The sequence below is a fragment of the Zea mays genome, chromosome 10 (genome assembly GCF_902167145.1).
Source record: "Zea mays cultivar B73 chromosome 10, Zm-B73-REFERENCE-NAM-5.0, whole genome shotgun sequence".
Lineage (NCBI taxonomy): Eukaryota > Viridiplantae > Streptophyta > Magnoliopsida > Poales > Poaceae > Zea > Zea mays.
In genome coordinates, this window is record NC_050105.1 from 31982866 (window position 1) to 31997949 (window position 15084).

General features: G+C 43.3%; 1 protein-coding gene across 1 annotated transcript; it reads right to left on the minus strand.

Annotated features, from left to right (window-relative positions):
• Positions 1–11148: 11148 nt before the first annotated feature.
• LOC100381613 (uncharacterized) lies at positions 11149–14874 on the minus strand. Its single transcript, NM_001174431.1, has 13 exons — positions 14548–14874; positions 14076–14152; positions 13859–13981; positions 13601–13703; positions 13494–13531; positions 13262–13363; positions 13034–13117; positions 12692–12952; positions 12279–12344; positions 12072–12193; positions 11847–11960; positions 11576–11621; positions 11149–11396 (listed from the first exon to the last, which is right to left on the minus strand). The coding sequence occupies exons 1-13, from the start codon at positions 14849–14851 to the stop codon at positions 11313–11315; spliced, it is 1524 nt and encodes a 507-aa protein (NP_001167902.1). The 5' UTR covers positions 14852–14874; the 3' UTR covers positions 11149–11312.
• Between the last annotated feature and the right edge of the window lie 210 nt (positions 14875–15084).

The following is a 15084-nucleotide window of genomic DNA, read 5'->3' on the forward strand; positions in this document are numbered from 1 at the left end:
CGAGGAGTCCGACCACCCAACTTCTAAGTCTATCCTGAACACCTAGTGAGCGAACGAAGCAACACTCGACTCGGGGGAAGGTGGTCTTCCCGAGCCAGCAGTGTCCACACTGGAGGCAGGCTCATCTCCTCCCTCAATGTCGACGTCCTCGTTGGCCTCTTGGTCCTGGATCTCCTGGTGATGCATGTCCAGGTGCTCGTTAGCCTCGGCAAGCTGCTGCTGAGTGTTAAGGAGCTGATCCTCCAAAACCTCGATGGTGTTCTCCCTGGTGCCTACCAGCTCCTCCAACTCCTGAATGTCGGTGGATAGTTGTTCCACTTGCAAGTCCTTCTCCACCATTTCTTGAGATAAATCAACCACAAGTTCCTCTCTGTTATCCAGCGCGATCTTTGTTGCCTCCAGCAGTGCCATCAGATGGGACATTGCCTCACCGCGCATCACCTGCAGACGGTACAAAGCATTCATGCACCGTACTGTCAAGTGCGCAGTCTGACCTGAGTAGATGGCCCAGATATCCTTGGCATGCTCCACCCGATCCTTCCACATTGGGTCGTCCTCCCTCTCAGCGGGGAACAAGCCAATGGGGTGGGTAGCCAGCTCCAAAGGATGGAATCCGCAGAAGGTAGTCAATCCATGCAGAGCGATCGCCTCGATCGTGTCCTCTGCTCGGTATCCGAAAGACTCGGAATCCAAAGAGCGCCAGCCTGGCTGCAGGGGATGAGGCTCCAAAGTCATCCTCACCCTACAGCGAGGCACTCGGTGCTTCTCGAACTGCTGCACCGCGTACTGAGGGGGTGTCGTGTATCCGGCCCCCTGAAGTACTTCCCACAAGATGCGGGGAAAGCCCTCTCGTGCAAGTCCGTCAGTGTGGGTCAGTGCATTTCCGTCATCGGAGGATCCGTGGGAAGTCATCTGTGTATGGTTAAGCGTAAGTAAAAGAAAAAGAATTATAAAAGAACAAGGAAAAATAAAACTTAGCCCTTCTTTAGTTAATGAAAAAGGCACTGGAGACCTAGTTGGTTGTTATCTTGTTTTTAAGTCTTTTACTCAGTTATCTATTTGCTTAATCATGAATGCATGCATGCTCGTCCTGAACGACCTCACAATAAGATAAAGGAATAGGGAGGAACTCCCATCCCGAAAAAGTGGCCTATAGGGCCTAGTTACTTAGCCACCTAGCTACCCTTCTATCCACCTAAGGCTTCACGTCCTAGGTCTATCCTGCTCGTCCTACTATCTATCCAACCTTGTTTCTATCAAATTTTACTTGGAAAATTGATGGTATTTACATTTTATTGATTCCTCTGTGGTGGTACAAGCTCCGATACCAGCTGTGGCGGAACTGCCCGAATTATTCCAACTTAAGTGCCTAAGCCCCGCCTTAGAGGCTAGACCACACTTAAATGGGAATAACCCGTCAATCCCTCGGATCTAGTCCGACACGGCCACTGACAGGATCAAGTACCACAGTCTCACTCGAAGGTGAGTCACAGAGCAAATACAATAAAGCATAAAACCATACATGTCACAATGTTAAATTATTACATCATCATCATCATCATCGGAGGTTTGCAAAAGTAACCATCATTGTTCGAAGTGCAGCGGAATAAAACTAACGATAATTAAACAGAGAGATGGGGAAGCCTGTCCCATCACTCCTCATGCTCCTCCTCAGCCGAGGCAGGGTCCCACTCAACAGTCCAACCCGGTGGTAAGGTGGACGGCCAAGTCATCCCAGCAACCATCTCCTCCAGAGAACCTGTAAAAATTATGCCACAAGCAAGGCTGAGTATACTAATACTCAGCTAGACTTACCCGGTGTGAGGAGTCTACTCCTCTACCTCTAGACATGCAGTTGTTTGGCTGTGGGGTTTGGTTGCCAAAAGCACTAGCTGAGTTTCTAAATCAAGATTTTAACTTAGTCAAAGTTAAGTGTGACTCTCTTAAGGCTAAAAATGTACTATCTATTCATACAAAGTAGCAAACATTTTAGCAATCAACATCTTATATCATCTCCGCATCATTCCACTTGTTACTCAATGTAGCAGCATGGATCAAGCAGTCTCATTAGCTGCGAGAAGCAGACGATTCGAATCGAGTTTTTTTATCCTTGCAAGGTAAACCTAAACACATGACATGTAGGGGCACTCCGTCCCCACACACATCAACCGTCCCCATCGATTCCCTGGCAACAGATCAGGGCTCACCGCCTTGGCGTACAATGCCCCACTGACCCCGACTGGCCGTCGTGCAGTGACCGCACTTGTACCCACCATAACCGGAATGGGAGACCTCGTCTCAGGTCGCGTGAGGGGATATGTCTGCGGGCAGGTTCACTCAGGTACTAGGCTTACCGATTTACCATATTTCTCGGTATGTGTTTAGTACGTTCAAACGCTTGACTCACGGTACCACACCTTAATCCTTACTCAAATTTTTATCCCGTGGACAACCAATCCCCATGGATTGTTGTCCACAACCAACATCAGTACGATATGAAAGTGGGTACAATTAATGGCCTGACCTCGCGCGAGTGCTAGAAAAATCACTCGTCTTCTACCGAGATCCTACTTAATAAAGCAGCTACTCGACCTAGCATACTAGTATTCATCTCAATAGGATTCCTGAGATCATGCAACTAGGGTTTCAAACAATTCCTACACTTAAGTGCACAATCAATCCTACAAGCATTAAGTGAAGTAAAATAGCATAATAACAGGTCATGCATAAAACCGGGGCTTGCCTTCCAAAGCAGTGGCAGGCAGGTCCTCTGGTGCAGGCTCGGGTGCTGGATCTGGGGCTACCTCCTGAGCAGCTCCTTGCTCCGGCACGAGGATGTACTCTCCGTCAGCAAGATTACAGTCTATCGAAATGCAATGAACATGTATGTCATAATTATGCAATATTTAAGAACATTACTAAAGAAACTAAGTTAAGAATTAACTTAGGGTTTCCTGGTTCTGTGGGACTTCTAGTGGTATACATAGATATAGACTTATTACCTTTTAAGCTTAGGTTTCCTTTTTAGGATAACATAGTGGATTGGTATTGCCTTGATACATTTTAGTGGACAGATTACAAAGGTTTTAGGATAACCTTGATTCACATTATTCATTTTCCTTTCCTTAATTTCCATTTAAGGTTTCTAGGGTAGGTTTGAACTACAACAGGGTTTTAATAATTTCCAAAAATTCTGTAAAAATTAGAGTGGGTTGTCACTTGCTATTCTAGCTTGTTTTAAGAATTTGAGGCTTAAAGTATAAAAGCTAGGCTTTAATCAAAAATAACAACAGTTAGGCAAAATGGGCCACTTTACACTACACCTCTTAGTTAGGGGTAGGTTCTGTCCTAAAGGTTATTTTTGCTGGCATCCTATAGTAATAATAGGTCTCTGTGCTAAAAATCACAGATAACTAAGGGGTGGTTATTTAGTTATGATTTTCTTAAGTTTAAGGTCAAAAAGGCACTTTCTACTACATTATTATTTGAAAAATGTCAAACAGCAGACTTCATATTTTTCCTAAGTTCTCTCTAATAAAACAATAGTTATCCCAAGGGTGGGGGTGTTTTTACCTTGGGGTCTTTTTGTGTAGGGTTTTTCTAAGTTATCCTTATTTTATTAAAATAAAAGATATCCTACTTAAGTTGTACTAAACCAGGGTATGATATATTTTTCCAGTGAACTGTATTGAATAAGTAACCTAACAAAAATAGAGGTACTCTCTGGTTCATTAATTAAATTACCTTTTCTATTTTCCTTATCCTTAAGCATATCATAGAATAAGGGGTAAAACTAATTCAAATGGAGTAGACAGAGGGGTTTAACATTTTTACTTGGTCTAGTAGGTAGATACAAACTTCTCAAAATTTTTCTAACCCTGGTCAAACAATATTCCTATTTTCCCTTCTAATATTGAGTTTTGAGTAGTTTTCTTATTTAATTCAAAACTTCAGAAAGAAATACAGAAGCCATGGGTTCTATTATTTTTATCTGATAGTTCATAAATTCCAGAATCTAACAAAATTGGTTTGAACATTTTTGGAGGATTATTCTTCAAGTTAGGCATTTATTTAGCTATCTGTTATAAATAAAGAAAAGAAATTCGAAAATGGAAAAGAAAACAGGTTTACGCTGAGGCCCCTGGGGTTTATCCTTTTCTTTTCTCACAGAACGGCCCTTGGTTCACTATTGGCTTGGGTCACTGACATTGCGCAAAGCCCCCTGGACTTAACTGAAATCTAACCCGCGCTCCCTGACCGGCTTAAACAGTACCCGTGGCATAGATTACGGCGGTGGGGCTTACCGGCGGCAGTAGAGCTCCGGCGGGGTGGTCAGTGACGTCCGGGAGGTCGCGACGGTCACGTCGGTGTGCGGGTCGGTGTCGGAGGTGGTCGGAGCTACCCTGGCCACGAGCACAGGCGGCGGGGGTCGTCGGCGGCTCCTGCTCCGGCCAAACCACGGCGGTATAGTTCAATTAGGGTGCACGAGGAGCTTCACGGGGTGACACAGAGGCCATGCGTGCAACGAATTTGAAAATGGTGCAGGGACTTACCCGATCCACGTGCGCCGGCGGGTTCTTGAACTCCGGTGAGCACGATTGGGCTATTCCGGTGACGCGGGTCCCCGGGTCAAGCTTGAGCAAGTCTCACGGCCTCACCAGGAAGCTATCTGAGGGCTTGGATCGAACGGAGGAGGACGGGAGAGGGGCTGGCCACGGTGGTTGCTCTCGGGCGGCACTGGCGGGTCGCGGGGAGGTCGCCGGAGCTAATGGCTGGCTTGGGCAAGTCAGGCGAGGTACGGAGGAGGCAACGGGGAAGGCAGCCAAGCACTGGGGCGGGCTTTATATCCGTGGCGCGGGCGTGGTCACGGGCGGCCGCGGGCGCGCGGGGGTTCGCGCACGGGCGTGCTCTGAGCGCGCCCCCGGATGCCAGCTCGCGTCGAACACGTGGAAGCTTGCTTCTGCCATGGTTCAACGGCAGATTAGAGCGCCATAGCGTGCGTATCTTGGCAAAGTCACTGCGTACGGTCGCTTCTCTGCTCCAAATCCTATCTTTTCGCTGTGAGTTCCAAGTCGAGATATGGTCGGGGTAGGGAGATAGAGAGGGGAGAAGTTTGCTGTGTCAGCTAAGCCCGAACCGAGACAAAAGGGGTGTCAAGTCGTGTCTAGCGCCCTAGGGTAGGTGTCATCTCTTTCCAGGGTGTTCTAGGGTTAATTTGGCGCCATTTTGTCAATTGGGTCGAAGGGTTTTGAAAAGGGGATTAAGGTGAACATGTGGAGTCTTTGTGCAAGGGTTAGTTTTTGTACTTAGGCAAAAACTGAATTCTCCCTTGTGCTGAATCTTAGGTGAACTTTTTAGGGCTTTTCTGAAAACTTTTTGGGGGTACTTCCTTACTATTAATTGTAGGTTATTAAGTATTTTACAACTTTTATATTTGGCCCAAACCATGATCATAAGGTTTACATGATCTTTTGATCATGGCTCCAATTAGGGTTCCCATTGCCCATGGGGGGGTTTGCTTTAGGGTTTTGGGAAAACCCCACTTAGATGTGCATGACAAGCTAGGGCATGACATCCAAGGTGGGTTACACTTGCTTAGGACCTAGAATTCCAAGTTTGGTATACTTTGCCCAATTCAATCTTCATGTGATAATGGGTAAAAAGAAAGGGGGTAACCCTGGGGTGGACACCCTGAGTAACACCTGGGGTGTTACAATAAGATCATTATGTTAATTGGAACATGGAGCGACCACCTGGGAAAACAGTGCTACCACAAGGGTTCAATGGGACGCCCTTGGCTGATTAATTAGGAAAGCTAGTGGATGACTACCTTACCCGAAAGGGGCAAGGGCAGTAGGGGAGTGGTCAGTGTAGGGAGGTCCTTGGGTTGATTTTGCTGCGATGGCGGTCAGACGAGGGATCCCTGCATTGGAGCTTCCTATAAACTGTAGCGGGTTTTCTGAAGCTAGTGGAACTTTGTAAAGGCCTCGTAGTGTTACGCTCCCTTGCCTCCTTGGTAGAGGTGTATGGGATTCATGACCCCTTGGCAGATGGGTAACATGACTTGTGGGTAAAGATGCGCAATCTCTGCAAAGTGTAAAACTGGTATACTAGCCGTGCTCACGGTCATGAGCAGCTCGGACCCTCACATGATTAATCTATGGAATTTAAACTCAATTTGTCATTTGCATGGGATTATTTTTTAATTTTGTTCTATTATTTATTATGGTTTGGTATTTACTTATACTTAGTAATTGCTAATAAAATTTTGACCAACTTATAAAAGCAATGCTCAGCTTCAACCTTTATTTTGTTGATAAGCCTTACACTTCATGAGCTCCCACCTTTGGTGAGTTCATGCCACATTATTCCCCACAACTTGTTGAGCTATGATAATGTGTGAGCTCACCCTTGCTGTCTCACACCCCCCCACAGGAGAAGAACAAGTGGTTCAAGTGGAGCCACAACGAGGAGTTTGATTCGATCTAGGTGGCGTCTTCTAGTTGACTTTCTGGCACCAAGGATGGATTTTAGATCCTGTTATATTTATCTTTTATTTTTGTAAGTCTTCCACTATGTAATAAATACTCTGATTATTGTGACATTTATCTCTATACACTCTATTATTATATATGTTGTCTTCTTTGGCGCATGTATGAGATGCACCCGACTTTGTTCCTTAAAGCCCGGGATGTGACAAGTATTGTTGGGTACCCGGTATAATGGATGCCTAAACTCATAGTACCTTTTAGATAGCGCAGAACTCTCTCAAGAGCACGCCAGTGATCATCTCCCAGATTTGAAACAAATCGACTAAGTTTGCTCACAGTAAACGAGATGTCAGGCCTCGTAGTGCTAGCTAAGTACATGAGTGAACCAATTATTTGGGAATATCTCAATTGGTCCATAGATATCCTTCGATTTTTCTTCAAGAGCTTACTAGGATCATAAGGTGTTGGAGCAGGTTCACATTCGCTATAACCAAAGCGACTCAAAACATTTTCCACATAATGGGATTGCACCAGTGTGATCCCACCATCGCCTTCTCTTAGTAGCTTAATGTTAAGAATAACATCAGCTTCTCCCAAATCTTTCATTTCAAAATTATTAGACAGAAAGTATTTTGTCTCTTTAATCACATCAAGACTCGTCCCCAAGATTAGAATGTCATCAACATACAGGCATAAAATTACTCCCTTGCCCCCACCATACCGATAGTATACACATTTGTTTGCTTCGTTCACAACAAAGCTGGTAGATGTCAAAGTTCTATCGAACTTTTCATGCCATTGCTTTGGTGCTTGTTTTAGGCCATATAAAGATTTCAATGACTTACACACCATGCCTTCTTGACCGTTCGCTACAAACCCAGCTGGCTGCTCCATGTAGATTTCCTCATCTAGCTCTCCATTTAGGAATGTTGTCTTAACATCCATTTGACGGACGAGAAGACCATGAGAGGCAGCTAGAGAAAGTAGCACACGAATTGTGGTCAATCGAGCCACAGGTGAATAAGTACCAAAGAAATCCTCACCTTCTTTCTGTGAATAGCCTTTAATTACAAGCCTCACCTTGTACCTTTCAATAGTACCATCAGGCCTAAGATTTTTCTTGAACACCCATTTACTCCTAATGGGCTTACACCCATAAGGACGCTCAACGACCTCCTAAGTTGCATTAGACAAAATAGAATCCATCTCACTCCTTATTGCTTCCTTCCAAAAGTCAGCATCAGGAGAGGAATATGCCTCTTCAATGGTACTTGGGGTGTCATCCACAAGATATACAATTTAATCATCACCAAAGGACTTTGCAATCCTTGGTCTCCTACTTTTTCGAGTTGATACATTATCATCTTGCACATGATTATGTATATGGGATTCCTCAGTGTGTTCTACAAGAATAAAATGCTCATGGGGTATCGTTGGTTCATCACTAGACGTATCATGTGTAGCTTTCATGGGAAATTCGTGCTCAAACAACATAGCATCTCTGGACTCCATAATAGTACCAACCAACATGTACGGTACTCTAGAGTTTATAATTAATAAACTATATCCAATGCTGTGAAAAGCATACCTAAGGAAAACACAATCAACAGTTTCCGGTCCTAATTTGCGCTTCTTGTTACTTGGCACATTCACTTTAGCCAAACAACCCCAGGTGCGCAAAAAGGAGATATTTAATTTCCTCTTTTCCCATTCCTCGAATGGTGTGATTTCTTTGTTCTTTGTGGGAACTTTATTCAGGACATGACATGTCGTCAAGATTGCCTCGCCCCACCATTCCTTAGATAGTCCTGAAGTCTCTAACATGGCGTTAACCAAATCAGTTAGAGTACGGTTCTTTCTCTCAGCAACCCCATTAGATTGTGGTGAGTATGGCAGTGTCCTCTCATGAATAATACCAATTTCCACACAAAAATCAGAAAAATCACCTGAAAAATATTCTCCACCACGATCAGAGCTTAACCGTTTAATTTTCCTCTCGAGTTGATTTTCCCCTTCAGCTTTGTAAGTCTTAAAATAATGCAAAGCTTCGTCTTTCGACTTTAAGAGATACACATAACAAAATCTAGTAGAATCATCAATAAAAGTAGTAAAATATTGTTTGCCTCCCTTAGTTAATATTCCATTCATCTCACATAAATCGAAATGTATTAAGTCTAGTGGTGCCAAGTTCCTCGCCTCCGTAGCCTTATGAGGCTTGCGAGGTTGCTTAGATTGCACGCACACCTGGCACTTAGAACCTTTGACTAAATCAATTTTTGGGATTAAATTTAAATTTGCTAATGGCAACACACAACCAAAATTGACATGACAAAGTCATGAATGCCAAGTATATGACTCGTTCAAAATCACATTGTTCACAAACTTGTTACACACATCATGCAAAGATACGCGGAACAAGCCTCCATTGTCATAGCCTTTTCTAACAAATGTCGAATACTTTGATAGTATACATTTATTGGACTCAAACACAAGTTTATAGCCATCTCGACATAGCAACGAGCCACTAACAAGATTCTTTTTGATGGAGGGGACATGCTACACGTTCTTCAATAGCACCATCTTTCCTGAAGTAAACTTTAGAATGATTGTACCAACACCATGAACACACGCATGTGATCCGTTCCCCATTAGCAAGGCTCTAGCCCCTTTGCACTAATAAGAAGAAAACAAAGAAATATAAGCACACACATGAATGTTAGCACCAGTGTCAGCCCACCACTCAGGGGATTGACACACTGAAAGAACAGTAGGTAAAAGATTACCATACCTCGATGTTCCTTCTGCGGTCTCGCTAACAACAATGTTTGTTGTTTTCTTCTCTTGAGCTGGTTTTTTTCTCTTGCTTAAATTTGCGGTCTGGACAAGCACTTGCCCAGTGATCAGTACTCCCGCAAACAAAGCAACCAGTTCCTTTGTTCTTCCTTTTAGACGAGGCTGCCTGCTTGGGCTTCGTGGCATTCTGTTGCTTGTTCTTCCTTTTATTATTATGTGACGTATTGGAGTTCTTTTGTACCATATTGGCACTAGAAGTATCAACTCCTTTTCCTCGAGTGTCTTTTACTCTTACCCTCTCTTCAACATCAAGAAACCCAATAAGCTCAGCCACGCTAAACTCTTGTCTCTTATGTTTTAGAGTGGTAGCAAAATCCATCCAAGAAGGTGGCAGCTTAGCGATAATACCGCCAGCCACGAACTTGTCAGGCAAGACACATGGGAACTGTTCGAGTTCCTTAGCCAGTGCCTGTATTTCATGAGCCTGTTCGACTACAAGACGGTTCTCCACCATCTTGTAGTCAAACAGCTGCTCCATGATGTACAACTCGCTACCAGCATCAGAAACACCGAACTTCTCATCTAATACATCCCATAACTCTTTTGCAGATGTGCACGTTAGACAAGAATCAACATACTTGTTGGCAAGAGCGCCAATCACAGCGTCTCGAAACAGGTTATTAGCAACGTCGAACATTCTCTCCTCTTCAGGAGTGAACTGTTCGGGTTTCCCTTGTGTGGCATGATAGCAGTTCATTGCAGTCAACCACAGTATCATCTTACTACACCACCTCTTATAAAATGTCCCATCAAAAGATTCACTTGGTTTTAACGCAGCAACAAAACCACTAACAGAAAAATGCCTAATATCAGGTTTTTGGATTGTTGAAGAAATAGGTATTTTCAGTTTTAATTTAATCCAAAAAATCACAATGATGTATGCGACGACATGTATGTGCATATGTGTATCACTACTCACATAAGCAGTAAACAATAGTAAAATATGCACAAATACAAAGAACAGATTGTACCCTGCTGAGGGGCCGATGCTCAAGGCATCAGTGGCATCATACGCAGTCGATGTACGTAGTGCAGTCACTCGAACGGCGTCGGCGACGAGGAATCTGATCAGCGTTGGTCGGGCGGACGAAGCGAGTACGCTCCCCAAAAACCTGATCGCTCGCACACTTGAGCAAGTGTCCCTCTGCGGATGGCGATTTCGGAGGCCTGCTCTCCCACTCTCTGTGCTCGCAGAAGGTGAGAGGGGGATGGGCTGTATGCAACATGTCCGAGAATGTTTGTACGTGTGTACTGCTCTGTCGTAACCAGAAGCAGCCTCACCTCCTCCGTATATATACACGCGCAGAGGGAGGCCAACGGACAGTAACGATCGCCATCAGAGCTACCGTTATAGCCAGCTAAAAACTGACGTCATCAGTGACGTCCGTCACTAGCTGACAACCATTACAGCTCGTCCGTTACTAGCTATAACACAGGAAACGACCAGTAACATACGACAATAATGTACGGTCATCACTCTATGCAAAATGCGCAACCATTAGAAAGGAATATTCGGACAATGTCCGATCTACCACGGCCACAGCCACGGCCCGGCCCGGCCGGCGCCGCGTGCGCGTGTGACAGTTCTTCATCATTTTCTCAACTTCTCAATAGATGCACCAATGATCCACCTATTTAAGTTGATTGAATTATCCCTTGAACTTACGGTATGACACTAAAGTACTAGTACACCGTAGCATTAAATTGGACCTTTAGAATTGACTATTATTGAATATTAATTTAGGCCAGACCCACATTAATTCAACTGTTTGTAACCTTTCAGGTTTGAAAACAAATGAAATTTGTCTCAAATATTTTGTCACACCTTAAAGGAGTGAACAACAATACATGTGAACGTCAGCATTAGCGATATGATTATTTGGATAAAAGAATGCAGCATCATCGTTGGCGCTAGGTACTTTGATCCCTTGTGCTCTATTTGATTCAACACTGCTGCATTGATGAGCTTCACAGTTTAGAACCAGCAAGCCAACGGCTGTAGAAAGCCAATGCTTCCTGTGGTTTATACTCAGGAACTGCATGCCCAGAACCCTGCGAGAAAACAACATGGGAGTTAATAATGGCCCAATCTCGAGGCTTCGATTTGTTTTGGTGTTTTATTAGTAATGTGACCATATCATTGAAAATAAGTTATGCTTGATTTGGTAGGCTAGTATCGCGTGATAATTCGTACATCAAGTGATTATTAGACAAAATAGAAATTACAGTACCTTAATAGTAGCAAAAGTGAGGCCATTCTCGTATCCTTGAGTGTACCTGAGGAGTATAATTAACAAGCAAATATAAGGTGAGCTATATGCCCTTAATTTCTTCCCTTGATACATACATACAAATGTTCGCTTGAAATTATTGAAAAATATATAAAAGACATAATTTAACTGAATATATAACTCTCACAAAAGAAATACTATATTACAGTGATTATGCATTTATATATACAAAATCTTAGGACAGAATGACCATTGTTTGTCAAATACGTACCCAGAAACTTGTCCATTGACAAACCACGGTCGCCACGAATCAATGACACCATAGCGTAAAGATGTGGTCCATGCTAGGCTCCCAGTGTAAGGTACACACATATCATGGTCGCCGCTGAAACAAATGCAATTTGTTTTTTTTTAAAAGGCAATGGTGATAGGAGCTTCTCCTGAGATTAACAAGAATATAAGAGAGTCAAAAACATATTACGTGTTGTTAAAGTACCTGTAAATGATAGCTCGATAACCCTGACTTGTAAGGTTTTTGTGATAGATGATCATACTCCCAGCATCATGGTGAAACAACAATTGATCTGTGCATAGGATCCACGGTCCAATTGCACTGACCTAACATGTGCATGATGTACTACGGTTGAAGGAGATTCAAATTTCTAAGATCAAAACCATCAAGTAAAGAAGGTGGATATCATACTGGTTCTGCATGAATTGCAGATCTGACGCTGTCATGGTTGAGCCATGCCGTCGCTACTTCATCGTTCTGAAGATTAGTATGGAAAGAAAAAACAAGACGCGGTACACTAAGCAATCAGGATAATGAACCAGCTTCTCTTGAAGGAAAAGTAACTCATAATACATACTGTAATTTGGAATGAAAAATGCATCCAATCAAAGGAATGAAAAATCAAACAAGATCGCAGAAATTTTCGGTTGATTCACAGAAAATGTTTTTTTTTCTTTTTGCATTGGTTCACTATTTTGTAGAATTTTTGTATCAAATATATGTAAACAAAGAGGATGGAAACCTAAACACAGAGCACATTTTTGATGTGGAGAAAAAAAGTAAAGGATGGAAGGTTACTATATATGTAATATGCTTGTGCTCACCATACACATAACTGACGGAAAATTATTAGTAGCGGCTAGCTCTTGCCACGATGGAACACGGCCATCTCTTACAGGAGCTCTCAAAGGCCAAGCCCGTCCAAACATTCTTGTTCTTACAGGAAGGGGCCTGCTAGTTACACCCAGATCTTTGAAGCTTTGCGGCATTCTATTATTATTACTTCGTCGTGAGATCACTTCCTTGGTGTTTGTGCCATGGTAGCATGGCTCAAGGATGTTATAAATATTTAATCCGCTGATTACCTACAGAGATCATAATATAAAACATGCATGAGAACTACATTAATTTTTTTTTACTAGCTAGATATTGTCAGCGTGGTTTACCATATCGACATTCGACACTGCATCGGCGCATTTTTCACTATAAGAATAGTTCCAGTAGTTTCCTTGACATGCAGTATTCGTTTGCTGCATATTACAAATATAGCAAAGATGGTCAATTAAAAGGAAGGATGAGAATGGATTGTGCTGATACAACACTAGTCCATCACTAGATTTTAAGGCAAAAGGAAATTTTTATAGTGATATTTCAGTGGAATATCGACATACTACCTCGTATATGTCATCTGAAATTAGGCCCATTCCATGTGCAAACGGTACAAGAGCATTACCATCAAAGGTGACGTCACACACACCATTCCCAACCATGTAGCCCTAACATGCATGAGAGTAGGTAGAATAAAGCTAAACTTATTCATAGATTACACTATTTTTAGAAAAAAAAAGATATTGTTAGTATCTAGGCTTTGCAACCGCATATAATCAAATTCACAAAGTCACTAACCTTGAAGTTTATAACTGGATTATCTCCTTTATGGATTCCTGTAGAATAATTCGTTAGCAACAAGATTAAATTACAAACAATTTGTCCTCAAAGCCGCCAACACGTACCTTGGACCACTTGGTTTGCGAGGGTAGGGATATAAACTCCGGCATATGACTCTCCAGCTATGTAAAATGGATTTTTCTGGAACTCCGGATAGAGCTGGAACCACTGGTTAATTAAAGATAGAAGAGGAGGAAACTCAGGTGTGTGTTTGTGTTTCACAAAAAATATGGTAGCACCAATATATAAGATGAAATAACGTCTTCATATATATCACCTCGATGTAATGCACTTGAAAATTTATAAAAAATATATATATATACCTTGAGAAGAAAAGTATGTGAATCAGCGGCTGTCTTAAGGTCACCAGTTTCATAATCTGAAACATTTTTTGAGTATGACAGCCCGACACCAGAAGGAGAGTCCAAGTATATTACACTAGACACCTGCAAGGAAAACTTTTACTATACTATACTTTGTCTAGAACTCCAAATAGTCGTTTATGCCTATTTCTTAGGATACTTATGAAAAATGGCCGACCTTGGACCAGCTATAAGGGTTGAGATGAAGCTTTGGTAGATTTCCACTTGACCCTCCCGACTCAAAGTTGAACGGTCCTGCAGAATCCAAAACAACACGGGTTAATTGCAATTTTAATTAGAGGAGGCCATAGAAAGAATTTCTATGGGCTTGAGTATTTATTGTTAGAAAGATTTTCTAGCAAAAGAAAACCTGCTACTTGCGAAAAGATGACACAACAAAGGTGATCATATCTCTGCAATATGATTTGTCATTTAGAGTAAAATAACACAATACGATTACTCATTTAAAATAAGTGTCAAATATAGGATGAATTAAGTATGCAAATCTATTGGTTTAGCTATATCCTCGTAAGATAGGAAAGAGAAGACGACTGCGGATAGAAGCAGAATTCCGAGGCCAGCATTCCCCACAGCTTCTTCTTCCTTTTGCCCTCTTAATTAGACCTAGCAATTAATGATCGACGACGCACCGTGCTCGTAGACGAAGCCATCCATGCTGGAGCAGCCGGGGCCGCCGTTGAGCCAGAGCACGACAGGGTCCCGGGCCGGGTCGCGCTCCGACTCCACCAGGTAGTAGAACAGCTTGCTCCCGACATGCTCGTCCACCGTCACGTACCCGGCGTAGTGCTTCGACGGCAGCTTGGCGCCGTCGAACCCGGGGAGACGCGTCACGAGCGCACCCGGCGGCGCCGAGCGGCAGCAGCAGATGATGGAGGCCAGCAGGAGAATGGCCGTTACAGCACGAGCCAGCGGAGCCGAGGGAGAGCAGGCCATTGCTATCTATCTATGTGAGCTCGACGACGGATGGTATGGCAGCGCAGCCCGGCCGGGAGTGTGTTTAAATAGAGCTGCGTGGCTCCTGGTAGAGACGGAAGGAAGTACGGGGAGTAATGCGCGGTGACGTACTGATGTTGTTGACCGGCCGCAAAGCCAGCACATACCGGAGTACTCTCTAGTCGCTGCTTCCAAAAAGAATGACCTATAGCTTTAATTAAATCAGGTAGAGC

Excerpts from the sequence above, each read along its gene's own strand:
- LOC100381613 (NM_001174431.1), bottom strand. The coding sequence starts at position 14,851 with ATGGCCTGCTCTCCCTCGGCTCCGCTGGCTCGTGCTGTAACGGCCATT. Across the intron at positions 13,532-13,600 it reads CGCAAACCAAGTGGTCCAAG|GAATCCATAAAGGAGATAAT; the intron begins GTACGTGTTGGC and ends ATTATTCTACAG. Across the intron at positions 11,961-12,071 it reads TATCGAGCTATCATTTACAG|CGGCGACCATGATATGTGTG; the intron begins GTACTTTAACAA and ends CATTTGTTTCAG.